This window comes from Onychostoma macrolepis, chromosome 23 (genome assembly GCF_012432095.1).
Source record: "Onychostoma macrolepis isolate SWU-2019 chromosome 23, ASM1243209v1, whole genome shotgun sequence".
Taxonomy (NCBI): Eukaryota; Metazoa; Chordata; class Actinopteri; order Cypriniformes; family Cyprinidae; genus Onychostoma; species Onychostoma macrolepis.
In genome coordinates this window covers 11,059,950-11,086,101 of record NC_081177.1, presented here as the reverse complement: position 1 = coordinate 11,086,101, position 26,152 = coordinate 11,059,950, and the positions used below count along the sequence as shown (strand labels likewise).

The window sequence follows — 26,152 nt, the reverse complement described above, 5'->3', positions numbered from 1 at the left end:
AAAAAAGAAAGAAAAAAAAAATATTTTGTCACACCAAACAAAGTGAACAGAAATGAAATTATATATACGTACTTTGGTTTATAATAACTTCATTACATATACATTTGCATGTATTTACTGTAGCAGCACATTTTACTGCATTTTCTTGAAGGTTTGATCATGTTCAGGAGAAAAATATGTGTCCAATCGTTTCAAAAACAACATTGGGGGGCGCTAGTGGATAAGAGATCTGAGATTGTAACTCACTCCGTTCTATTTATCAGCACTCTTTTTATTGCAATACAGCATAGTCCCTTATAAAACAAACATATTTAAATTGTGAGATTTTATGACACCACATCACATATCTGTAGGTTATTGATAAGTGTTATATTTAGAAACCTTTTATTATCCTTTACATAGCCATGTTGGCCAGTTGAGCAAAAGTATCTTTACAGCTAGTAATTAATTCCCTGTGTGTGTATCCTGCATAGCATGTCTCTGAAATCTCTTAAAAGCAATGCTCAGGTTTACCTTTAACAAATTACCAGTCATTTCACAGATGCGTGACCTAGTTTAAGGCCTCAAGTGCCTCAATTTGTAGTGAACTTGCTCAGACCATTACACCGGGTCTCAGAAAAGCAGTTCCAGGAGCTGCAGTTAATACATACAAACATTGACAGCTGCCAGAGAAATTAAAATTATGGCTGGTTAAAGATGGGGTTCAATGTGCAGGGATGGCGTGTGTACTGGGTTGGGAAAGTAAAATGACGCACAACACTGTACTAAAAGCAACCTTTGGCTAGCTGAGGAAACTGATGACGTTGTTTCATGGCATGTGATGTTTGTCCGTTTCTGAAATGATGTTTGTTACATTATATGACCTAATGATTTAGTTTCATCTACAGACAAAAAGAAAACGGATGCAAAAGTTGTTTTGGGGAAAAATATCCATAAAGTTTTATTGCGAACCAAACAAGGTCACATGATTCAAACATTTTACAATTTTACAGTACATTTATAGTTACATATAAGCATACCTTAAGTTTTTGTTCCATATACATTAAAACTAATACATAGACCTTAAAATATACAAACAAACTTAAATAACCATACAGTCATATTCCATGGAATGTGATGTTCAGACAAACTGGCCCATTTCTGAGCTGTACGATTACTGTACATCCTAGGAGGCTGGAAGACTAAGGTAAAACAGAGGCGTCTGATTCCTTGGTCCAAATGCGTATCTACACACATTAGCAGCACATCCCTCTAGCACCTTCCGCTTGAGTCAAAAGAACAAGAAAAACACAAAAAAGGAACTGCTCTTTAAATTAGGAAGATAAATGTGCAACTTGATCCCAGATGCGCAACTCAAAGATCACAAAAACATCAGATGCTGACATATTTTAGTGGTTTTAGCGTCACGTTGACTGTATTTATATCCGACACAGACTGACGTGCCAGATCACATGATTTAGATTAAACAAACATGTGTGAAGGGGTGTTAAACCGAAGGCACGTACACACACGCACACACACATCCAATCCATCCAAAACAATGAAGTCTAGCACTGACAATCCTATAAAAGTAAAGAAGCTGGAAATAAATCTCAAGAAAAGAAAAGTACATAATCGTCCATCAGCATCAATCTTCTCTCTCTCTTTTTCCCCATCTGTCTCTCTGACACAACCCGGGGTGAAAGCGGAGGAGAAATCGTGCATTTGGATGCAGTCAATGAAGATGACAAGTCTTTTTTTAATGTGTAAAACTCAGGCCTTTTAACAAAGGCCTTTTGAGCTGCCGTACGCCATGTGCAAATGCCCCCCAACTGGAGGCAGGGAAATGAGACAGGGTTTGCTTTTCTCATAGTGATGCACTACAGGTGTGATTCCATGGGAAAGCGTTTCCATGGTAATGAGCTACAGGTAAGAGTCTATGGGATGGCGTTTCTGCGTCGATGGGCTACAGGTAGGAATCCATGGCAGGGGCATAAGAGAAGCCTAGGAAAGCCTCGGCCGCCTCAGTGATGCTGGCTGTGGCTAGAGCGCTGTCTGGGGAGCAGCCAATTGAATTTGGCACCGGCTCGTCAGTGAACTCGGGGTCGAAGTGCCGCAAGTCATTAGGCCCCGTCTGAAACAAAACACATCAAAATTACACGATTGAAATCATTCTCTGCATTCTCTCATCACAAATCAGGTCCTTTTTATCCATAACACCCAGTGCTATGTGGTAATAACTCAAAGTCAACACAGAAGAGCAGTGAAACGTACCACGTTGGGGTTGAAGGGTGGCGTGAGCTTCTTTGCATTTAGATCATCCCAGTTTATTGGAGAGAAGAACACGTGGTTCTTGATCTCAGTCTACAAAAGAGAAATAGAAGATACATTAGATACAAGAGCAACAAAACTGCTATTTAATAGGATATGGCTAATATATTTAATAGCAAAAACTATATACATGTATAAAAATTCCACTCACAAAGTCATCAGTGAAGCCCAGTCTCTTGGTTCTGTCTTTTTGCAGCAGGCCCTCCAGCAGGTGTCTGGCAGCGTTAGATATGTTGGGTTTGAGCTGCAGTGGCTTGTTCAGAATGTTATCATACATTTCTGCTGTGTTACGGCTGTAGAATGGAGGCTGTGGAGAAACCATAAAAAGCAATCAGCAATCATGTGAAAAGCCAAGTACTCAAGGCAATTTCAATTCAATTAAACTAATTAGTTAAATACATTCAATTAAAGGCATGAAATCAATTCATTTTGCTGGAATAACTCACCAGGCCATATAACATTTCATACAGCACTGCTCCCAAACACCACCAGTCCACCGTCCTGTCATACGGCTGCTTGTGTAACACCTCTGGTGCCAAATACTGCAAGACAGAAGGAGAAACATCAAGATGAGTTAGCTTACTGACTGCAAATGCAATGGCACTGTTTGAAAGCAACCACTTAAAAGTGAATGTTATTTACCTCTGGTGTTCCACAGAAAGTTGATGTCGTTCCATTGGGTTCTATGTTCTCTTTGCACAGGCCGAAGTCGGTCAGGATGATGTGTCCTTGAGAATCCAAGAGAATGTTCTCAGGCTTCAAGTCTCGGTACACTATGTTCAGTGAGTGCAGGTACCCCAAGGCGCTCGCAATCTCGGCTGCATAGAACCGCGCACGCGGCTCCAGAAAGCATCGCTCCCGTTGCAAATGATAGAACAGCTATGGAAAGACACAGAGAGAGAGGAGAGCGATTAGGATGTGAATTCCATATCCTGAATGGCATACTTAATCAAGGCTTTCTAGACTCCACAATCCTGAACAATGGCAGGAAATGAGAACATACCCCCCTACGCAGCCCCTCAGAGACGTCTATCGAGTTAGACCGAGTCTAAACCATCATAGCTGCTAAATCGGGCTCCCCTACCTCACACACTTTCCCCTCCCAGCCATTTCCTGAGGAGAGTTTCCTATTCAGAGCCCAGCCGCTCCTCTTTGCTTCTCATGACAGGATATCCTTTTTCTGTCTGCATCTACCTCACTGTCTCCAACATCTTTGACTATTTTATTGTCTCTTTTGTAAATATTGTTTTACTCCCTACTGTGTGTAACTTAAAAAAAATGCAAATGAAATAACGCACCTCTCCACCATTGATGTAGTCCAGTACAAAGTAGAGTTTATCAGCAGTCTGAAAGGAGTAATGCAGGCCCACCAAGAAAGGATGCTTGACATTCTTCAGTAACACGTTGCGCTCAGACATGATGTGTTTCTCCTGAGGTCAGAGGTTAGAGGTCAGGATAAGAGGTCAACCAGCCATCTAGAACTACTATGTTGTTATTAAACACATGCATTCTCCAAAGCCCAAAGCAACTGTCACTAAGGAGTGAATTCCATACCTCTTTCTTCTTCAAGATGGCTTTCTTTTGCAGCACCTTGACTGCATAGAACTTCTCATCGCTCCGGTGGCGGGCCAGAAGAACCTTTCCAAAGCTGCCTTTTCCGATGACCTTGAGGAAGTCGAAGTCTGATGGTTTGGCGGTGGGGTTGGAGGAAGGGCCGAGGTTTATCTGTTGAGAAGGACTTGGCTGGAGAGGAGAGAAAGATGATTAGGCAAATATGATTCACATATTGTTTTGTAGAAAGATGCATGATGCATAAACGCACACATGCTTTCGTGACATAAATAAACGCAGATTTACCGGTGGCGAAGGGTTGCTGTTCATCAGCTCAGCATCTTGTGGAGGTGTCAAGTTCAAAATGGACTGAACCTCAGGACTGCAGGAAGAAAAGACCACTGATGATTAGATGCATGGTTTTAACAAGAACAACTTGGCAAACAAACAAAGAGAAATGTCTGAATATGAGTACTTATTATTATAGTTATATTATTCTAGTTACAATTTTATATTACTGCAATAATTATTTTAACAACAATAAAATGTCAAAAAAGTAAATAAAAACAAAACATTTTTTATACCTATGTTCTATTTTGTAAATAAACACATATTTGGAATAAGTTTGCAAATACATACATTTTCTTTATACATGAATGCATATTTGAAATAAATATGTAAACGTTTACATTTTCTTTACAGATTTGCATAAAATAAACTTACTGCTTGCATGCATAAGAGTTTGTGGAAAGCTTCTGGATAAAGTCATTCAATCCCATCTTTCTCTGTTTCATAAAGGCTGCACATAAAAGAAAAAGCAAAGAGAGAGAGAGAGAGAAAAAAAAAGTCCATTAAAAAGCTAGATCACTTAATATTCTTCCCATTCAGTGCTAAAGTTGGCTCAGGAGATTCCATTCATCTGAAAAACAAAGCCTACCACTGAGATTAGCTACTAGTCCTCTTGTTTTAGAGTAGGTCAAGTCTGGAGCTGGGACGCCCGTCTCCGTTTGGATTGTCATTGCTGTAGTTTTCCACTCCGGGCCCGTAACCAGAACGACACAAAGCGCTACTGAACTCCTACACTACTGTTCCAACTATTTAAAAGGCAAGGGGAGGAGGCTAGATTGTGTTCCGCTAAGAGGCGTGGCTTGGCGTGCGTTCTTAGAGAGGAGGCGTGTCCTGACGCAAGTCTCTGTATGCGGGGGCGTGGCCTGGCGTATACACCGCAGGTTATAGCGGAGTCAGCTGTGACGTCTATGAGGGGCCAGCTGTGAGTGAAGGGCACACGAGAACGTTACGCCCCAAAATCTGATGTTATGTTACATACAGTTGAAAACAAGATCTCCCCGGATATAACAAGCTGAGCAGGACTACATGTTCTGTTGACAGGAACGTCAAAAGGATTCAAAATTGAGTCACTGTATTTCTTTCATAAACAAACCTGCCTGCCTTAGAACACAGTCTTAATACAAACAGTCTTGCTACACATTCTCTTTGCTACTTTATCGCAAGTGTAAACAATGTACTCAGAATGTAAGTGTACACGTGCAAAGATAAAGCAGAAAAGATTCGGTTGATTCATCACACCTGTTCAAAAGACCTCCTAAAACAATTCCCATCCACGTGTGCACAACAGTCAATGAGTCCCACTGAGTCCCCCTTTTTTTTTTTTTTTTTCTTCTCAAAGCCCCATTTTAACCGTCGTGACAGATGACGCATGAATGAGACAAAAGCAAAGGGACTCGAGCCAAACTTCAGCACTCACTGGAAAAGTACTGACTGGATTAACGGTGAATAAACCGTTCCTTTGTGTGGGGTCTTTTTAATGAATCGGCTGAACTTGTTCACTAAATAGTCAGAACGAGTCAGTCGGAGCCGTTATCGAGTCTACTCACAACTAACTCACTGAACGAATAACGTTATTAAAATGTAGTAAACGTTAAATACGCGGCCACATATGATGCATTTTAAGTAAATTTGCACACCGCGATGTCAGGGTATTACTGCATCATGACATTCGAATTGAACTGTTCGAAAGAACCGATTCTCGGAAATGAGCCGAACTTCAAGTAATTATTTGTTTCTAGGAAAATTCAAGCATTCTTCTGTTTTCTTCCCTTCTGTCATTTTAGAGCCCGTATCAGTAAATTTACATAAGATCATGAAACGCCCTAGTCTGCCACAGTTATGCAACTCTATAGCCTGCCACAGCAGACTATTAATTAACGTCATTTAAAGTTACTCATTCAACTCATTAAGTTATAATAAAAGCTCAGAACTTAAGCCTCAAAAAGATTTAAACTCATAAATGGTTGGGTTGTGGCAAAAACCATTTTGATGTTAACCGCTTAGTTTAAGATGTAATGCATGTAATTACAATGCATCACATTTTGCAGCAGATTTTTTTTATATACAGTACTTCGTGACACTTAACTCTGTAGAAATTTATTTAAAAAAAAAACACATTGGAGTCATCAGCTGTTACTAGTAACCGAACAACACTGAGTACTAAATATATCATGCATACATCCCAAAAAAGTTGTGAAAGTTGTTTCACATGGTTCATGATTCAGTACATGTAAAGCATTAAATAATACAACATGAAAACTACAATAAATAACATGCATTTTTTTTTTTTTTGGTTCTGCTTACAACATGTTGCTCAAACATGTAAATAATTGAGTAATACTGTTAAATAACCATTTTATCCTAGAAAAAGATTGAACGCACCTTCCAGATGTTTAAATAAACCGCTAGGCCTATATAAACTATATATATAGACCTATTGTGTATTTTATACATATCACTGGTTTATTATGATTAATGGGTTTTTGAGAAAAGTACAAACCTTTAAGTTCCGCTGAAGTTCTCATTGTGCTGTAAATCCTGATAAGTCTCCTATGAGAGCCGAGACTGACTAGCGTTCCTTATGTTTGGCAAAGGTAGAGCCAAGTGCCTTTATCAGACTAAATAAATATGGTGGTAAAACCGGGTCACTGCCCCTACGGTAACACACCTACAGATGTCTCCAGTGCACCCTAATTATAAGCGGACACCTCCAGTGGAACGTCATTTAAATAAAAACAGTTCCATAACACACTTTTTCCGCGATAAATTCGGCGAGATTCAACTTACATGACAGCGGAGACGTTTTGTCTTTCATAGGGTCAGGAAAGCGCGTAAAGTGCCGCAGACAAGCTTGATGAGGAAGTTTGGAGGTGCAAGAATTTTCTCAATCCGCCGCATTCCATCAGGGCTGATCTGACACCGGATATCTGCGGGGCGGAGTCTCTCCAGCCCTCCAACAACGTGCTGCACTATTCATGAGAAGCTGAAGCTAAATGAACATAGGGGCTGTCGGTCAAAACTCTACCTGAACACAGTTTTTGGACATCATTGGCGAGTGCAACTCAATTGAGACCGATAAAGAGACTTTTAATGTGTCCTGCAACTGTTTTTTTTCTTTGTTGTTGGCAAAAAGGTTTTGTATTCTTTATGTACTAATTAAGAGAGTTTAGATAAAGCAAACACCCCCTATAATTATCCACACCTCTGCAACACTAATTACACTTTAGAAAAGCATGAAAATGATCACACACAAAATACTCAAACACACAATCTTAAGACTGGGGTAAGTTGTCACACTGTATGAGGTAAGTCATAATGGAAACTATCCTTTACAGTTGGTTGGAAATTATTAAAGAAATTATTACAATAGTTTTAATATAATATAATATAATATAACAAAAAACATCAAAGCATTGTTTTGGCCAAAAGATACTTTGTTGTGTATGTAATTTCAATTTATCAAAGCATGAAATTAAAATTATATTATATTATAATAAAGGTTTAATTTTATAAAATAAAATAATGTATGTCGTCGCTGTCATACACTACACTAACTTGCAGTTCTGTATATTTCACAACAGTTTTACGAAATGTTTTGAAACTTTTCAACTTTAAGTTCTCAGTTCAATACTCCTAATTTAGATTCTCTTCCCCTTGTCTCCTTGTGCTCATCATATCATCCAGATTCTGGTCTTTTCTCATTCTTTGTGTAAATAGGAAGTGAATAGAGGTCTCGGAGAGGATAGAGAGACAGAGAGAGCACACAGAGATCAACAGGGCTTCAGTCCTAAGTGTCCAAACACTTTGTTTATTTATGTTGGAAGATGGGGATTACGTAAAATCTTATTTAAATGCTGCTAAGCACTCAACACAGGACCCAAACATTATGCATACTAATGTGATCTTGGATCATACTCTGGTTTCAAGAGCATTATGCAATTTCCTTCACACACACACACACACACACACATTCACATGAATGCATACAAATATGTGTGTACACTAACACACCTGCAGTGACTCCGTCAAGAGAAACTCTGGAGCTTATGAGATCATTTAGACAAATTTAAACTATGAGTAATATAATATGAACACAAACAAATATATTAAAGATGCAGCCACTGTAGTTACAGATTCTTGTGCCTTCATAGGGATTGTACTACATTACTTAATTATGAGACAGCTGAATGTCAGTGATTGCAAAGTCCCTCATCTCCAGAGTGCTCCGTATTTTGGCATGTTTGGTTAAATGGGAAAGCACATTTTATCCAGCTGACCAGTTCCAAGACACGTCTGACTCCTCAGGACACTGTCCTCTCTGTACCTGTCCTGGGTTCAGTGTTAAGTTATGATAGGACGAAAAGGAAAAAACTTTCCACGGAAATAAGATAAAAGTATTTTTTGCATTTGCCCTTTTTCAGATAAGCTTATCACCCTAACCTTTAAATGACTGGTAATATACATTCATGTCATTGCAAAGGAATTTTTTTCAAAATCTTCTATCCACAGCATTAGCAACAGACCATTTATGAGTGAGTCATTAATTATGGGCTGTTTGGTCTACTTGAAATCATGAAAAATAAAAAACAGCTCACTTCTCATCAAACAGAAACTGATTTTATTCTTATTTTTTCACCAAGGATGCATTTATTTGATAAAAAATATAGTAAAACAGCAACATTATGAAATATTATTACAATTTAAAATAACTTTTTTCTATTTTAAAATGTAATTTATATCTGTGATTGATTTCTGATAAATAGAAAGTTCATAAGAACAACATTTATTTGAAAAGAAAAAGAAATTAAACTGACCCCAAACTTTTGATCAGTAGTATTAACTGTTCTTTAAAATGGTTGGTCTAACATTAAAACTTTGTTATGAAAATTTACACCTAAATTCCAAATGATATATGAAAACAATTTTATGTACATTTTATATTTTTGTTTAATATACAATATTTTAAATATAATATTATATATTTTCATTCAATTCTTATGAAGTGCAAAATAAAAAAAATCTTATATTTAGAGTTTTTATAAATACCTTGATGAGAAATGTTAAACAAGCCCAAAATAGAGAAATCATTGCAAATTATGTTCTATCCTTTAAAACTAAAATTATTTAGTTTTCTTTAAAAACAAAAAGGAAAAGAAAAATTCCTCTAGTAAAAAAATAAATTACCCATATACATAAAATCATAATTCGTTATCAGTGTTGGGTAGTTTAGCACATACAATGCATGTTAAGAAGCACTTGATAAATATTCGTGGTGCGTTTCTACCGTTATCGGGTGGCATTGGATGTCTGTAATTGAATAGTGTAGGAGTGTTTTGTTCACAGAAGTGCTGTTTTGAGCACTTGCCTAAAAATAGTTATTAAAGGTTCAACTCTAAGCCTACATGGATCAAGGTGATTATGGGTTATGCTTATACCAGCAAGAGAGAAAAAAACAGGTGGAAGAAACAAAACAACTCAAAAAGAAAGAGAAGGAAGTGCAACGACATTAAGCAGAAAGATCCTGAAAGAGTTATAAAGGTGAATGAATGAGAAAAGATATACAAAATAGAGGGAGAGAGTACGGAAATAAGGCAATGAATGAAAGAAAAGACTGGTGGAGGAAAAAAAGACAGAACTTACTGGTGTCAGAGGGACAGCAATAATCAGACTCCGGGTCTCCATGGTAGTAAAGGTCCATTGCCTGGGAAAAAAGAAGTAATGTAGGTCAGCGCAATGTGTCTCCAATGAAAACACTCTTTTGTTGTCTTAGTACCGCATGTCTCTTTTGACCTATACACAAGTTTAATGACAGAACGAGGCCTTGGTCCTTGAAAGTGATAACGCTGAATATTAGAATTAGGACTTTGGTTCATTAATAATGTGCTTTAGATTAGTCACAACATGGAAGATTTTAAAACAGTTTTATCATGCGTGCACACTCATCAGAGTTAAATTATGACTTTCAGATATACTGTCAAATCTGTCTTAATCTACAGCTTGCAAAAAATGAAATCATGTGACATCTGGCCAACAGTTTTGCACCCAAGCTGCAAGCTTTCTGCATGAAGTGAGCGAGAGAGGATGAGCGAGAGCTTGGGAGAGAGAGAAAGACAGAAAGAGCAATTTCCCAAATCCACTTCTTTAATAACCTCCCTGGAGAGCCGGCTAACAGAATACTGAAATATGTGAGGGACAGTATTAACATTTTTGCACGTGCACCTACGCTAAACTTTCCCATCCCATGTGTCTCACTGCTCTTTTATCTTGTGTAAACAGCTAAGTGGCTAAAATTAATTTCAGGCAACAAAGAATGAAGAAGAATGAGAAATGAGCACAAAATTCAACAAACAATGCTTCCAGAAATGTGTTTTCTATTTTTGACAACCAGAAAGCTTTAATAACTTATTTTTGTGAAATATTGCACTTGAAAAGTGAGCTTTGTGCTGTAATTGTATGGTGTATTTTGTTATCTAATGCAATGATACTTATACATTTTTGCATGAGACATTTGTTTGTGTGCTGACCTGTGTGCGCTGACGTGGTTGCCATGCCTCCTCGTGCCCGTAAGTGATGAAGGGTCCATTGCAGATGCAACATTCCAGCAGTACGGGGCTTCCCAGCAGTGGTGACATTGTCCAGGGGCAGATCACATGCCCCTCTGATTCGGCCTCCTTTACCTTACTATCATTGTGATGTCGACTGAGCATCTTCCATTTTCTCACCTGTTGAAAAACACAAATGAGGTAAGCTATTGGACTGACATGACCTAGTAGTAGTAATAAGTCATTTAGTTGAGAGGATTCCAAACTTTCAATGACAAGGACCCTCAAATATAATAAAAATATATCCCCTTGCAAATTCTATATTTAAGACCTGTGTATATTGTGAGAGAAATATAGCATCAAACTATAAAGAAAACATTACTTCTTTATATATAATTTGCGTTATATTGTTATTGCATTGAAGCCAAAAGAAATGATTATATATTGCTGTTCAAGTTCAAGTTTGGGGTCGGTAAGATTTATTCAAATATTAAAGAAAACAAATACTTTTTATTCAGAAAATATGCATAAAATTGATCAAAAGTGACAGTAAAAACTTTTACATAGTTACATAAATTTCTATTTAAAAAACTGCTGTTTTTTCAGAGTGAACTTCAACTTCAATCATCAAAAGTTTCCTCACAAATATATTAAGCAGGAGCATATGAATGGAGCATATGAGACATGTTTCAGAAGTGAGTACACCCCTCACATTTTTGTAAATATTTTATTACAACACACAGCCATTAATGTCTAACCCGCTGGCCACAAAAGTGAGTACACCCCTAAGTGAAAATGTCCAAATTGGGCCCTATTAGCCATTTTCTCTCCCCAGTGTCATGTGACTCGTTAGTGTTACAAGGTCTCAGGTGTGAATGGAGAGCAGGTGTGTTAAATTTGGTGTTATCGCTCTCACTCTCTCATACTGGTCACTGGAAGTTCAACATGGCACCTCATGGCAAAGAACTCTCTGAGGATCTGAAAAAAAAGAATTGTTGCTCTACATAAAGATGGCAATAAGAAGAATATAAGAAGATTGCCAAGACCCTGAAACTGAGCTGCAGCACGGTGGCCAAGACCATTGGTTTAACAGGACAGGTTCCACTCAGAACAGGCCTCGCCATGGTCGACCAAAGAAGTTGAGTGCACGTGCTCAGCGTCATATCCAGAGGTTGTGTTTGGGAAATAGACGTATGAGTGCTGCCAGCATTGCTGCAGAGGTTGAAGGGGTGGGGGGTCAGCCTGTCAGTGCTCAGACCATACGCCGCACACTGCATCAAATTGGTCTGCATGGCTGTCGTCCCAGAAGGAAGCCTCTTCTAAAGATGATGCACAAGAAAGCCCGCACACAGTTTGTTGAAGACAAGCAGAAGCTCTGCTTTCAGCTCTGGTGAACTCCATGCCAAAGAGGGTTAAGGCAGTGCTGGAAAATAATGGTGGCCACACAAAATATTGACACTTTGGGCCCAATTTGGACATTTTCACTTAGCGGTGTACTCACTTTTGTGGCCAGCGGTTTAGACATTAATGGCTGTGTGTTAAGTTATTTTGAGGGGACAGCAAATTTACACTGCTATACAAGCTGTACACTCACTACGTTACATTGTAGCAAAGTGTCATTTCTTCAGTGTTGTCACATGAAAAGATATAATAAAATATTTACAAAAATGTGAGGGGTGTACTCACTTCTGTGAGATACTGTATATATATATATATATATATATATATATATTGCAGAAATTGTCTGTGAACCCCCTATAATTTAGCTCATGTTTTTACCAAGAAAGTGATCTCTCTAAAGTAATCTCAATCTTGTTCAAGGCCATAATGACAATATAGAGAATGGATTCTCTATATTGCAGGGTTCAAAAAAAAAAAAAATGTTTAGTTACCAGCTAAAGTAGTAACCAGACTTTAACCACTAGGTCACCAGTGTTGGGTAAGTTATATAAAAAAGTAATCCTCTACAAATTACTAATTACTTGTTTAAAATTGTAATTTGATTAAATTACTGATTACTGCATTTAAAAAGTAATCAGATTACTAATTACTTTACTTTCAAGTTACTTTCAAGTTTACTTTACTTTTCAAGTTATCAAACCTAAAAAATACACTACAAAGAGAAACTCATAGTTCTTTCATTAATTTCATATTGACTGAAAAAAATACGTAAGTAGGCCTATTATTTGTATACCCTGATTCACTCTTAATATCAAATATATTGTAAAATAAAGAAAACAAACAGGGTGCGCTTTCTGCATTCTCGGTCTCCGTGAATATCTTCCTGAAACGAGTCAATAGAATGAACGAAAATGACATGAGAAATACAGTATATCTAAAGAAAGCTTGAAGTGTCAATTATTAAATGAAGTCATGTCGAAAACAAATATTCTCTGCTAAAATAATCCGTATGAAACCAACGCGAGGTCCAGTCTTTCCCATCTGAGCTCACCTATAATGTGATCATGCCCACGCACATCGCATGCTATAAGATAATCATCCGCGCGAAACCAAGCTTGAGACGCTCAAGTCACCTCTGTAGAAAGATTCAAGTTCATCTCGGCTACTTTTCGTTTTTGGAAGAAGACGCGGCTGTGAGGAATACGCCTTGAATTGTGATGCCGACGCGGTTTAATCCAGCGGTTGATCTCATTCTGATGAGTCATTTAGTTTTTTACTTTGTGTTACTGTGAAATAAACTTGTACACATTCACTTGTTGAACTTTTCTCAAACTATAATGCCAGACTAAATGTCGAGTGCAACATTTTAAATATGATAGGCAACCTTTCATTGCATCTATATGTTGTAGGACGCTCATTTTAGCTCGCATTCTCCGGTGATTTATTAAAAGGCATACTAACGTGCAAAACATGATTTTTACTTCATTTAAAAAAAACTGCATTTGTAACTTAAGTAACGTAATTTTATTGACATAAGTAACTGTAATCAAATTACATTAATTTAAAATGTAACTCATTACTTTACTGCGTTACCAGGAAAAGTAATTAGATTACAGTAACTGAGTTACTGAGTAATGCGTTATACCCAACTTTACATGTCACAATACCCCATGAGTAAGCCTGATGTGCAAAAACAGCACAATAAGTGGCACAGTAAAGTATAAATAGAAGCATTTTGTCATCAATGCTGTAACTCTTGTCATACGCTTTTTTCAGTAAATAAATAATCAAGTAAATCGAAAAATAAATCATCTCAAATCAAGGTTTTAGGGGTGAAATTACCCTAATAGCTAATAGTTCATTTTCATGATCTGACCGTGTTGGTTTAGCACCTGATTCACAGGATAAAATACCTATTTTTTGATAAAAAAAAAAAAAAAAACCTATTGAAAAGTGTCTGTTTAGCAAATTTTCCTCTAAAGGTCATAGGACTAGATCTGAATTTGACTCAAAGACACAGCTGAAAATGAAGTGTGCTGATAAAAGCTCAAGGGTCAGTGAAAGACGTCACTGCAGCGACTCAAGCTTATTCTATAATCCATAATAATCAGAAAGACACGCACACACTTTGCTCTTTAGCCTTTGATGCCAGGAATGAAGCACAGATTCCAGGGAAAGGTGATCTTGGAACTGTAACTAGCCTTTCTTAAGGGCCTAGTCTTGTGCACACACTCAGCCTGACCCAAATATTTCAACATCAAAAGCTGCCGATTATGTAAGTGCACTTACAGGAAAATGTTAAGATAAAAAAATGGTTAATCAGCAACTCTTCCCTCCCCTGTCCTCCAAACAGTGTGTGAGTTGGCATTTCGCATGCAAGGCTTTGCACTGCTATTGTAATCTAAAATCTCTCTGACAGTATTTACCAGGCAGAGATTTTCTAGTCAATACAAAGTCATTATATTTTCGAAGCCCTGAGGTGTGTTTGTGTCTGTTTATGTGTGTAGCCAGGGAGGTTAAATCGCACACTATAACTCTGTTTGAGGAGATTAGACCCAAACTCTTGTGTCTATGTGGAATTCCCAAAAGGCTTCCTCCCTCTGCATCCCATCACGAAACCCAGCTGGGAACAAACGCTACTGAAAGTCCCATTTCCTTAGCCTTCTTGACATGAAATACTTTTGGAAAGCTGTCCTGCACAGATGTCCTGTGATGTATAAAATATTCCTGGCAAAAGTATTATTTAAATATTATAAAAGTATTTATATATTTATATAAAAAATAAACATGTTTATCTGTACTAAGCATAAAATATTTTCAAATAATACCAAAGTAAATGTAGTCGCTTTGCCATTTGCCATATTTTAAACAATTTAGGTTTCATATTTTTCATACTTGATAGTTAATTAATTAATTTTACTAAAATACTTTTTTACATTTACTATGAATTCATAATATGAACACAATTTAAAGATTACACACTTTAATGACAGTAAAAACAGTAATATTGAAAAATATTACTACAATTTAAAATATCTCCTTTAAATGTTATATTATTAATTATTTACATTAATATTTTAAAATTTATTTCTGTGAAGGAAAAACAGAATTTTCAGGAGCCATTCAGTTTTGATCTTGCATGACTTTTATTATTTTCAATTTTGAAAACAGTGGTTCTGCTTAATATTTTATTGTGGATACATTTTTCTTTTTCAGGACTCTTTGGTGAATTTAAAGAAGAACAGCAGTTATTAGATTTAAAATTTCAAATGTATGAGCCTTTACTGACACGTTTGATCAATTTAATGCATCTTTGCTGAATAAAAGTACTGATACTTAACAGTTATATGCATATTTTATACAACATACTACATTAAAATACATAATATTTAAGTGTATACATCAAACTAAATCTATTATAACATTTTTAGAATGCAGTTGTTACTGAAAAATGAACTCTCAGAGGCAAAACATGGTTAAAAACTGTGGAAAAGAGAAATTGTGACCAATCCCAGCACCTAAGATTCAGACGTTCTCTTATTAATACAAAATTTAACTTGACATTGTGATGTTGATTTAAAAAAACAAAACAATCAACCATTGTCAACCATTTATCAATTTCTATAAAGGCTAAAAATATTTTTTATGGGCGTTTTAGCGTGCGAGTCTTGTCTGTCCAACCCAAGTTATCTAAATCATGACATACCATAAAGCTAAGTTGTTTTCCCATTAAGCTATTTTAATAAATGCAGACAAACCCTGCAATTAAAAGAAAATAGGTAAAAAAAACATTTTTAATTGTGAATCATTTTTACCTTTGAAAGGTTTAGCTCAATACAGTGGTCATTGTTGTCCCTGAAGTATAGCAAAGTAAAGCCCTATACACACTAAATCCAGTAAGCATAATTAAACCCGCTCTGAACCAGGAAAATATTCCATTCCCACAGAATAAGTATTACTTCCCTCCTAAAATCTATTAGACCGCTGTGCTTCTTTGTAGGAGGATTGCAGAACGATTCAGGAAAGATTACAGAATGATTCAGGCCTTTTCTGCACCAGTACAAAGCCCTCTAAATATAATCGCTCCTTCATCACGATAGCGGAAAATATATAAAGTAGGTGAAGGTCATGAACTTCCTTAGAAGAACTTCTACCCAGCTGACACCACTGGCCCGCGCTTGGAAGGTGAGAGGAAATTTGGCCCGGTGCCACCCTCGACTGGCACAGCACCAGAGTTCGCATGCAACAGCATAGTTAAGGGCCGGGCGAAAGTCAAGGTGTCCAAAACAGAGATAAAGAATCACCTGAACCTGACTGGAACTGACGCTGATGTTGCCATTTTAAGGCCTCTGGTGACAGCACTTCTGTGTGGCGTGTTTTCCCCTGAAACCTAGTAACCATTAGCCTCATTAACCCCAACTAGAGATTCATAGGGGACAAAGGGTTATAGTGCCAGAGACAAGACGCGTGAACAAACAGATAAAAATAGTACTTTGCTAATTGGCTGACAGTCCAGAAGCCATTATTGTATAATCCTGATGCCTGTTTTGTACTGAAAAAAGTTATAATAATAACTATCCAGAGTTATTATTAAAAACTGTTGCTTAAAATAAATGTTAACTGAAATAAAATAAAATATAACAAATCAAAAAAGCTAGTTTCCAAAACAGCATTCTCATTTTCATTTAGTTTAATTTGACGTACTAAAATAACTGAAATAAAAATGAATGAAAACTTCAGACATATTTAAGTTAAAAAAAAACAAAAAACACTACAACAGAATCTCAGTGATTCTAAAATTACACTAACAAACTCCGCAGCATCTCAGCAGGGTTAGGAAAATCGTTGCTTGATCTGTTTGTTTACGCGACGAGTGAAAGCTCTGAAATTCCAGTCACTGACATTAAAACAACTTTGAATTTACGAGAACTAATGACACATGCTCTGGATTGTGGACAGATGATGGCAGAAGTGTGTGTTTTTGTGGTTGTGTTTGCCCAGGGAAACATTTTACAGCTTAAAAATTGCTCTTTCGTGGTTCAGGAGACATTTGTTTAAGTATTATTGTTGTCTCAGATGTTTCTCTTTAGGTAAAATAGAAATAGAAGAGAATAAAGCAATAAAATTAGAATAATAACATATGTCAGGTCACTAAGTTTTGGGAGAACGTAATGAGAAATGAGTTCATTTTGACTTTAGATGAAATCGGACCTTTAGAGGAGACATGTATCCCTTTCTCAGGGGATAAATCTAAAAAAGGAGACTTGAGCAAATTTCTTTTTGTGCTCCATTTAATCCCATTTCCATATAGGAGAGGCAATTGAGAAATGAACAGGACCACATGTCATTCTTTGTTTTTCAGAACCCAAAAGATGATATTTTGATATTTTTTGTCTATACAATGAATGTCAATGGAGTCCAGTGTTGTTTTGGACTCTACTGAATTTCATTGTATGCACAAAAAACAGATAAATACTTTCTAAAAAAAAATTTATTATTGTTTTTCAGCAGAAGAAATAAATTCATAGAGGTTTGGAACGACATGAGGAGGGTGAGTACATGATGCCAGAACTGACATTTTTGGACAAACTGTTCCTTTAAACAAAAGTTTCTGATTATATTACTGTCTAAAAGAAACAAATGAGATATTGAAAATGTCTAATTTTGTCAGCTGACTTCACTTTAAACCCTCTACTTTGAAGCAATCAGACAAGTTAATATAATCATCATGACAGGAACAGTCTGCGTCATTACTTTGTTTTGTATTTTAATATGAAATATTACATTTGCATAAATTCTTTGTATTAAATATTCTTTCTCATAAAAAAGACTTGTGTTTTATATCTTATATATTACAGAAACAGTTTCAGTTCAATTAATTTATCTGTATTTATCACTTTTTTTTCATTTGTTGCTTATTTTTGTCAACTGTTATAAAAATCCTTTATTTTCTCTCAAATTTTTAAAAGCGTGTCTGTCGAACAAGACTTGAGACGCTTGAAATCTCAGAATCACTACTGAAGGATGAATAGATGCATGAATAAACATTTGACAGATGACCGAAAAGTTAATAAACAGACATGAGGAGGCTTTCTACACTGAAGAGTTTAATCAGTCATAACCAATCAAGCACTTAATATAATCATCACGACGGGAACAATCTGCTTCATACAATAATAATTCAGCAGATCCTCCAAATAAATCAAACACGATCTCATCACAGGCTCACTGAAGCACTGAAAGCCAGCGCAATGTGGTCAATCAAACTTTATGCTCATTTCAACCCGGCGAAACCTGGCACTATAAAAACTGTCCCTGCGTGTGTGCGTTTGTGTGATCCGCAGACCTCATGAGCAATGAGTCATCGGCGCAACCCCCCGCTCCTTGCATCTTTCTGCCACATTAATTCCACAAACACACACAAACACAAACAAGCACACAAACCCACATGCAGAGCGAGAAGGAGCCCCACTGCTCTCCATATTTTCACAGGGCGTGAAATAAAAATCCTTCCAGGCAACATCTACTGTAAAACACGATCATGTTCCTCCTAAAGAGTCAATAAAACAAAACAAAGGAAACATAATACAGATCCATCACCAGCCTGGGTTACCGGGGGAGAGTTCGGAAGGACTATAACTATCAAATCAATCCTCAGCTGTTGCTTTAGCATAATAATAATTAAAAGGATGACTGATTAGCAATAGATCTGAGCTGACAGTGATGATGAAGGCAGGTAATGAGGATGAACAGAATTTGATATTACTCTCAGGTTGCTGAATGAATTCAGTCATTCATAGATGCTGATGCCGCTGCAGCTCCTGCGATTCCGTCATTCGCACCCTGATACACGTTACATAACTTCAGCCTCGAGACCGACTGGACACAAAACGATGTGTCATCGCTCTCGCTTTTTCACTCTCCCGTAATATTTCCTCTTCTCCTCTCCCATTCTCCCTGTCAGGACACATATATTTTTAACCCAACCTAACCTTGATATACAAGCCGCCCATTGTAGCTCCTACACAGAATTCATGAATAAAACAGCTCAGGCATTAGTTCTCTGGTTATTTGAGAACTGTTTGTGGCAAAGCAGAGGAGAAGTAGGCAAGAGGTTATCAAATCAATCAAACACAAAATTCAACCAACCTCAGATGGCTACAAGTTTAGCCTTTGTTATGTAATCAACACTGTCCGTCTATCAGTCTGTCTATCTATAGTGCTGCAAATACACCAACATATAAGTGAAAGCAAGATATAACACAGCTAGGTTAATAGCTTGCATAAAATAATACATTTAATATTTTAAAGATGGAAATCATATTAATTAGTTCAGGGGTTTTCCAAATTAAATATGATGTCCACTTTTAAGGGACCCCTTTACTAAAAAAAAATCTGCTCTGTAAAAAAATAGTGTCATATTATAAAACTAAAAGTAAAACGCATTATTAAAAAATACATTATTAAAATATAAATGTAGACTTATTTACTTTGTATTAAATATTAATATGAAAACATTCAATAAATGTGTCAAAAAATCTTTGTATTTTTGTATAAAGTATTGTATATTTGTGTTCTATATCTTATAAATTACAGAAACAATTTCAGTTTAATTAAAATTTATATGTATAGCACTTTTCACATTTTTTATTGTGCTTGTGTGTTTCATAAAATCCATTTTCTGAAATTTTCAACGTACACTCTCAAACCCCCTTGCAACTCCTGAATTAGTTTATTTATCACAATATCAGATTAAGTGAACCTTAAATTTAAAATATTTTCAAAAATATTTTCAGTGCAAGTAAGCATTTTGCCATGTAAAATTAAAAACTTGCAATTTATAAAAAGAATATTTCAGGTGTTACTTCAGGTTTTCCTTTCTCTGTTCAAAAATGTTTCACATATTTGTTTTTGTTTTTTTGAAAATAATGTTTTACATGTCAGTTTGGTGCACAATTTATAGATTTATGCTGTGTCCTCATCACATTCCATAAGTCTTTTGCAATGTCCAAACAAAAGCCTGTTACTTCCTGATTTAGCTGATTTAGCAATGGATAAAATGAATTATGTGATGTTTTGCAATGTTAGTTGGTTTGTGTCACTGTAAAACATTCCATCATGTTTGATAAAATGACAGAAATCAGTATGACATAAAAATTTCAAATTGACACCTTATGCAAGCTAACATTATTCCTCACTGAGCAATGCCTAAGTTTAGCTCTTAATTTCCATTCTGTTAGCTTCCAACCTATTAATTTTCATGCCATTGTGTAATTAATCAAATTATATGCTTCTGCATTTAAAGTACCACAGCACATTTCTGAAGGTTTGCAATACAAATACTTCCCTAAATAACAACACGTACAATACAATGTATTTCAAACTGCCTGTCTGTTACATAAACTGAGGGCACATATAGCGAGCAGTGATGCTGTCACATGTAATCTCTCTCTCTGCAGGGACGACTGAGATACAGACTCCCCCTGAGCCCTGTGTCATCTCTCTAATACTCACTGTCTCTGAGAGCCAATCAAACGGTCAGGGGAGCAACTGTGGAAGAAAGTGAGAGAGCGCTCAATTCAGCTAACCTAGTCCAACCCTGGGAAGCTGTTTAGCATTGCTAAATGGAAAGACAACATGCTCAGCCTCTTATGCATCCCTACGGCACGCTAAGATTAAAAGCTTGCACCGCAAGAGATCAGAACAAACAAGCAAAACGGGGGAAAAAAATGATATTAAGAGCATTTTTTTAGGTCCTGAAGTATGGATGGCATAGAAATGGTTAGACCCTGTTTATGATTGCGATTCTCTTCACATCTGCTGTAAAAGGTTATTTCAATCTGAATCCTACCCTTAGCAGTCACTACAAAAAGTTAATTACATCAATTTCTTCCATTTTTATTTCTATAGCTCAATGTTTAACTTTTTTATTGTATTTTTTAAAAATTTATAAAATCTTTGTATTTTATATATTTGTATAGCACTTTTCATTTTTTGCTCATTTGTTCAATTGTTTCATGAAATCCTTTTATCTTCTCTCAAATTTTCTACAGACTGCCTAAAACCCTCTTGTGGGCCCTGGTTTGAAAACCTCCAAATTAGTTAATCACAAAGTCAGATTTAAGTGATTTTTTTTTAAGTGCAAGTGGGTATTTTGCCAAGTATCCAGGTAAAATTGGCAGTTTACAAAAGAATATCTCAAATGCTTTTTGTATGTTTTCCTTTCTCTCATTAAAATGTTTCAAACCAATGTTTTCTTGGGAATCATCTTTTAGTTGGTCTAAAAGTTTCTTCCATTTTTATCTGAAAGCTCTGTTGTCCGAAAACAAAAAATATATGCGACACTGTCTATTGACAAAAATTGCCATTTTTAATTATTATCAAGCAAGGCTCAAGATTGAAAGTTTAGAATCACTCCTGAAGAATGAATATATGCATGAATAAACAATTAACAGATGACCGAAAAGTTAATAAACAGTTGTCTGACCTTGCATGTCTTGTTCTTGTCTGTCTGGCAAGGTGTGCATGGGGCACAGGGCTGACAGAGAGGGCTGGGGGGGTGAGGGAGGTAATATCCTCCAGGACTGTAGTGGCAGCAGCCGTAAGGAGCTGGGAAGTGTGTGTGCCACAGTTCCTGGCCTTCCTGACATTTCGGACATGGAGACAGGAAGCCCTTAGCCTGGACCTTCTCCACATTCACCTTCGGATTCCTCATCCACCTGCGCACCTAGAGGCAAAACATGAAAGAGTTTTACATCTGTGCATTATATAATGGGTGGTGATGCAAGTTGATTCAAGGCCCAAGGGTTGGTTACCAGTAAGTTGGTGGTTAACTTGACCTGGAGCAGAAACCTAACACACTAAGTGCAGGAAACAAATTCCACTGGTCATGTGGTGATTGTAATAAATTTCCATGAAATGCTTGTACAACCATGTTATATTAACAACATCTAGGATAAGTATGTTGGGTGTAGATTTAAAATCTCAGAGGAAAGTGTTTATAGCTCAGGATATCTAATGGCATTCTCAGAAAGTTTCTCTTAAGAATCAGCTTTGAATTTGATATTCGTCTGAAAACTTCTTAGAATACCTGACTTTGAAAATAATGTAAAATACAGTAAAAGTGAAATAAAATAATTTATATTTATATAAATATATAATGCTCATTAGTACCAAGATAAAATAAAGTATTAAAATAGTATGACATAAAATGACATATTAAATAAATATATATATAAAATAAATAAATATATAAATATATAGCTAGTATAACTTATTATTTGGTATATTGGCAAATTTGAGCAGTTTTGTGATGTTAACATCTCTTCTGATACTGCAGATGAGACATGTGACGCTGCATAAGTGAAAGTTTCAATCTACACCCCATTTAATATTAAAAAGATCTTATATGTGAGTTTCCTTCATGTGGGATGGAGTATTTTTGTCAAACACCATATTCTTCAAAGTAGACAATTATAATATTTTTGATTGCCTCATTTGTAAGTTGCTTTGGATAAAAGCATCTGCTAAATTACTAAATGTAAATGTAATATTTCATCATGTGAAAACATCTTGAATCTGTGAATATGAATTTTGGATTGGTGCATTTGCTCCTGTATTAAACAGAACGAGGCATCTCAGGGCCGTGCCCGTGTATGTCTTTACAAGCTAAACAATGAAATCTGAAAGGCGTCCTCCAAATCACCAGCAGTGACTGACTAAAAGAGGCAGGGCACGGGGTCGTATGTCTTCTTTGTAGTTTACAATGTATTTAATGACTTCAATCCCTTGAGTGAAAAGCAATTTTCTAGGCCCCAGGAAATCCTGGAACTCACGGCGAGCACAGGCTGAGAGATTTTCACTTCTCACTTCATTTCATACAGCTGCCAAACAGCCAGATGAAAAAACAACCTCAAAGCTCTATACGATCAAACCTTGGTCTTTTTTTAGAATGAAGGAAACAATGGAAAAAAAATCCTGAAATGAATGAAAACAATGCTTCCCAATGTCTCACATACATAAACAGTTACAGCATATAGTCACAGATCCTAACAATTCACTGCTCTCTTCATGTCTCTCTTCTTTGATCGGATTTTCAAAGTTATGTCATCGTATGTTTTCACTGTGATGGTACGCTAGCATTCAGAGTCTCTTTGCATAAGCTTCAAAGACCTTAATCTTAAAATTTTAAAATATGAATAATAAAATTAAATCTTAGTTAAATTTAATCAATAATTTGCCATGTCATATTAATTACATTTAGTCACTTTTAGTGAAAAAAAAATATATATATATATTTTGGCTGACGAGAAATTGAAGCAAATTTATGTGTATATATATATATATATATATATATATATATAAAGATTTTATATATTAATCTTGTCTCATCTCATCTCATTTGGCATGCTGCCTTTTCTGTGCAGTAGCCATGTCAGTGTGTTATTGTTATGATCTGCATGTCAGGCACATGAATCATTCTTTACAGGAATCAAACACTGAAGCAATGGCAACTCAATAAACCACTCCAAATACAGGCTCTACTGATGACTCAGCAACCCACCAAACTTTAGTCACTAGAGAAAAACATCAGCGTGTGTGTGTGTGTGTGTGTGTGCGTGTGTGTTTGTGCGTTGCCCAGTGCACAGAGCAAGTTAACAAACCCACAAAAGTCAAAACACACAGCACCCTCCAGTTGTGTTAATGCAACACACGTACAAGACAACACTGCAAGCTGACCTACAAAAGACAAACATCAACCTTGGCACTCCAGAAGATTCTTTCTCTCTCAGTCTCGGTGTACACATAAATACATAATAATCCAACAAAACCATCTCACTGAGTCACTCTCTGACATTCCATCTGCTGTGTGTGTATGTAGGAGTCTGGACTCAGTCCCAAACCACACACACTTTCTTGCCTAAACCAAAACAAATACATTATATTTAAATAAATAATTCCAAACATGTTCAGATTGGTCATTACGACAGTCACAAATCAAGCTGGAATAGCAATTTTGTTTTTGTTAAATTGCAAACAAAAGAAATCCATAAATAATCTCAACACTAATGTCAAATGAGATTGAAAAACTTGCGTGCGTATTCATAACTGGCCGTCAATCTCACAGCCATGACACAAACAGCACATTATGTATATATACAATATATACCACAACCATATTGGCTTTTGGCTGATGTTAGAGATATTTTAATATTGATTGATATTGGATATTTAATTGGTTATGCTCATTTCCTCTATCTGTACATTTAGATTTCCATTTGTTGTCATCTAATGCTCACTTAATATTTAAAAGCAGTACTAATTGAATAAAATACTAAAAAAAAGCAGTAAAAAAAAAAGCAGTAATAATTGAACAAAAATGTCAAAATGAATATGCATGTTTCATAGTGCACATTATAATGCTGTGATGCCTAAATGAATTTCAAGCATTTAAAACGATTCACTGTAATTTGTAGTGTTTTATTATATATTTTTGCATTTAATATTTTTTTAATCTATTTTATTATTTATTTAGATAAACATATTTATTTTATTTTAATAATATTTATTTTATTTCAATATTTATTTGTTTACATTTTTTTATTTACTTACTTACCTACTTATATAAGATACTATATAATTTTAATATTGCTCATAACATGAAAATAATTATTGACTTATTGACATACATGCATATATTTTATATCCATAAACACAGATAAATATACATACTTCTCTTCCTCCATAGAGAAAAATACTTTTAAACCCTTAAAATATTTCTACGGAAATGACTTGAGCCCGATTCAAACTAAATTTGTCCACTGTGCAACATGTCAGAGCATGTGCATTACCCACCAGGCCACGTCTCCAACTGAACAGCACTTTTAAGTCTCCACAAGCCACAGAAGTTCTGCACCCAGCATTCTCACACACTCACCTTCCTCTTGACAAACTGGAAGGCAGAGCACTTCTTAAAGGAGAAAGACTGTTTCTCTGCATTATGGACCAGCCTCATGGCCTCTGGCCGGCCCGCGCACTCTGCGGACCCCAGCGTGATGCCTTTGAGAGGGACGAGAAGGTGAAAACACCATTATGAGCTCTTCCGTGTTGCCTGAAGCAATTATGACAGTGTAAATCTGTGATATCTGTTGCCTGACAAGCACATGTGTGTGTGTGTGCATGCCTGTGGCTGTACCTGTGTTGTCGTCCTCCTCGGTCCAGGTTGTTATGATTGTCACTGCTGACCGATGATATCAGCGCTGCGCTGATGCCGCGAGTCCGTCCCGATGATGCTGCTGGATTTCACAGCATGTCTCTGCAGCACCACCACTGTGTGTGTGAGAGAGAGACAGACAGAACGAGATGGAGCTGAACAGACACCTTGTCAATGTGACAGAGAGAGTGTTGCAATCAGAGAGAAGCGCACCTTCCTCCCTGCCCTCTCTCTCTCTCTGTAGCTCTTCGTTCTTCTCCGATGGCACGATACACTCTCTCTCCTCCTCCTCCTCCTCCTCCGCCCCTTCCCCCCTGCATTTCTGCAGAAGCAGATGCTCTCTCTATCGCAGCGTCTCTCTCTCCTGCCCACCATCCCCGCTGCTTTGATTGTGTGAATGGAAGGATGGGCGAAGGATGAATGAAGGCTGATGGATTGGATGGGTGTGTTTAGCCTGACCAGTGCCGTTACAGGAACCGCTGCAGTGCTGCAACCCTCTTCTGACTCACACACACAGCATCTCTCAGGCTCTTTTTCTCTCAGTCCTACCTGTCTGTTTTTCTGGATTCTCTTGGTCAAGAACCATTTATGAATGAGCGGAGGTGAATGAGTCAACAGGTTCGTCATCCTGCGAGCAGCAGATGTCACACATCTGCAGGGAGAGGGAATGAAAGATAATGAGGGGAGAATCGATATACTGAGTTAAAGACATAATGACAGAGATCCATCAGCTCCTTGTTCTTCTGAGTCTGTGGTAAGTTAATCAGGATGTTGACAAAATTTAAAA

General features: G+C 36.6%; 1 protein-coding gene across 4 annotated transcripts; it reads right to left on the bottom strand.

The window, feature by feature from the left end:
• Positions 1 to 911: 911 nt before the first annotated feature.
• On the bottom strand, positions 912 to 25,587 carry sgk1 (serum/glucocorticoid regulated kinase 1). Of its 4 annotated transcripts, XM_058764056.1 has the most exons (14): positions 25,348 to 25,587; positions 25,090 to 25,211; positions 21,640 to 21,879; positions 10,734 to 10,931; positions 9,850 to 9,910; positions 4,585 to 4,660; positions 4,168 to 4,243; positions 3,865 to 4,053; positions 3,609 to 3,740; positions 2,953 to 3,189; positions 2,757 to 2,852; positions 2,462 to 2,617; positions 2,254 to 2,343; positions 912 to 2,113 (listed from the first exon to the last, which is right to left on the bottom strand). In XM_058764056.1, exons 2-14 carry the CDS (start codon positions 25,165 to 25,167, stop codon positions 1,946 to 1,948), a joined length of 1,797 nt encoding a protein of 598 aa, XP_058620039.1. In that variant the 5' UTR covers positions 25,168 to 25,211; positions 25,348 to 25,587; the 3' UTR covers positions 912 to 1,945. The 4 variants fall into 4 exon arrangements, with proteins under 4 accessions (XP_058620039.1, XP_058620041.1, XP_058620042.1 ...); XM_058764058.1 differs by lacking the exons at positions 9,850 to 9,910; positions 10,734 to 10,931; positions 21,640 to 21,879; positions 25,090 to 25,211; positions 25,348 to 25,587 and adding an exon at positions 6,997 to 7,143; XM_058764059.1 differs by lacking the exons at positions 9,850 to 9,910; positions 10,734 to 10,931; positions 21,640 to 21,879; positions 25,090 to 25,211; positions 25,348 to 25,587 and adding an exon at positions 6,710 to 6,943.
• Positions 25,588 to 26,152: the final 565 nt, after the last annotated feature.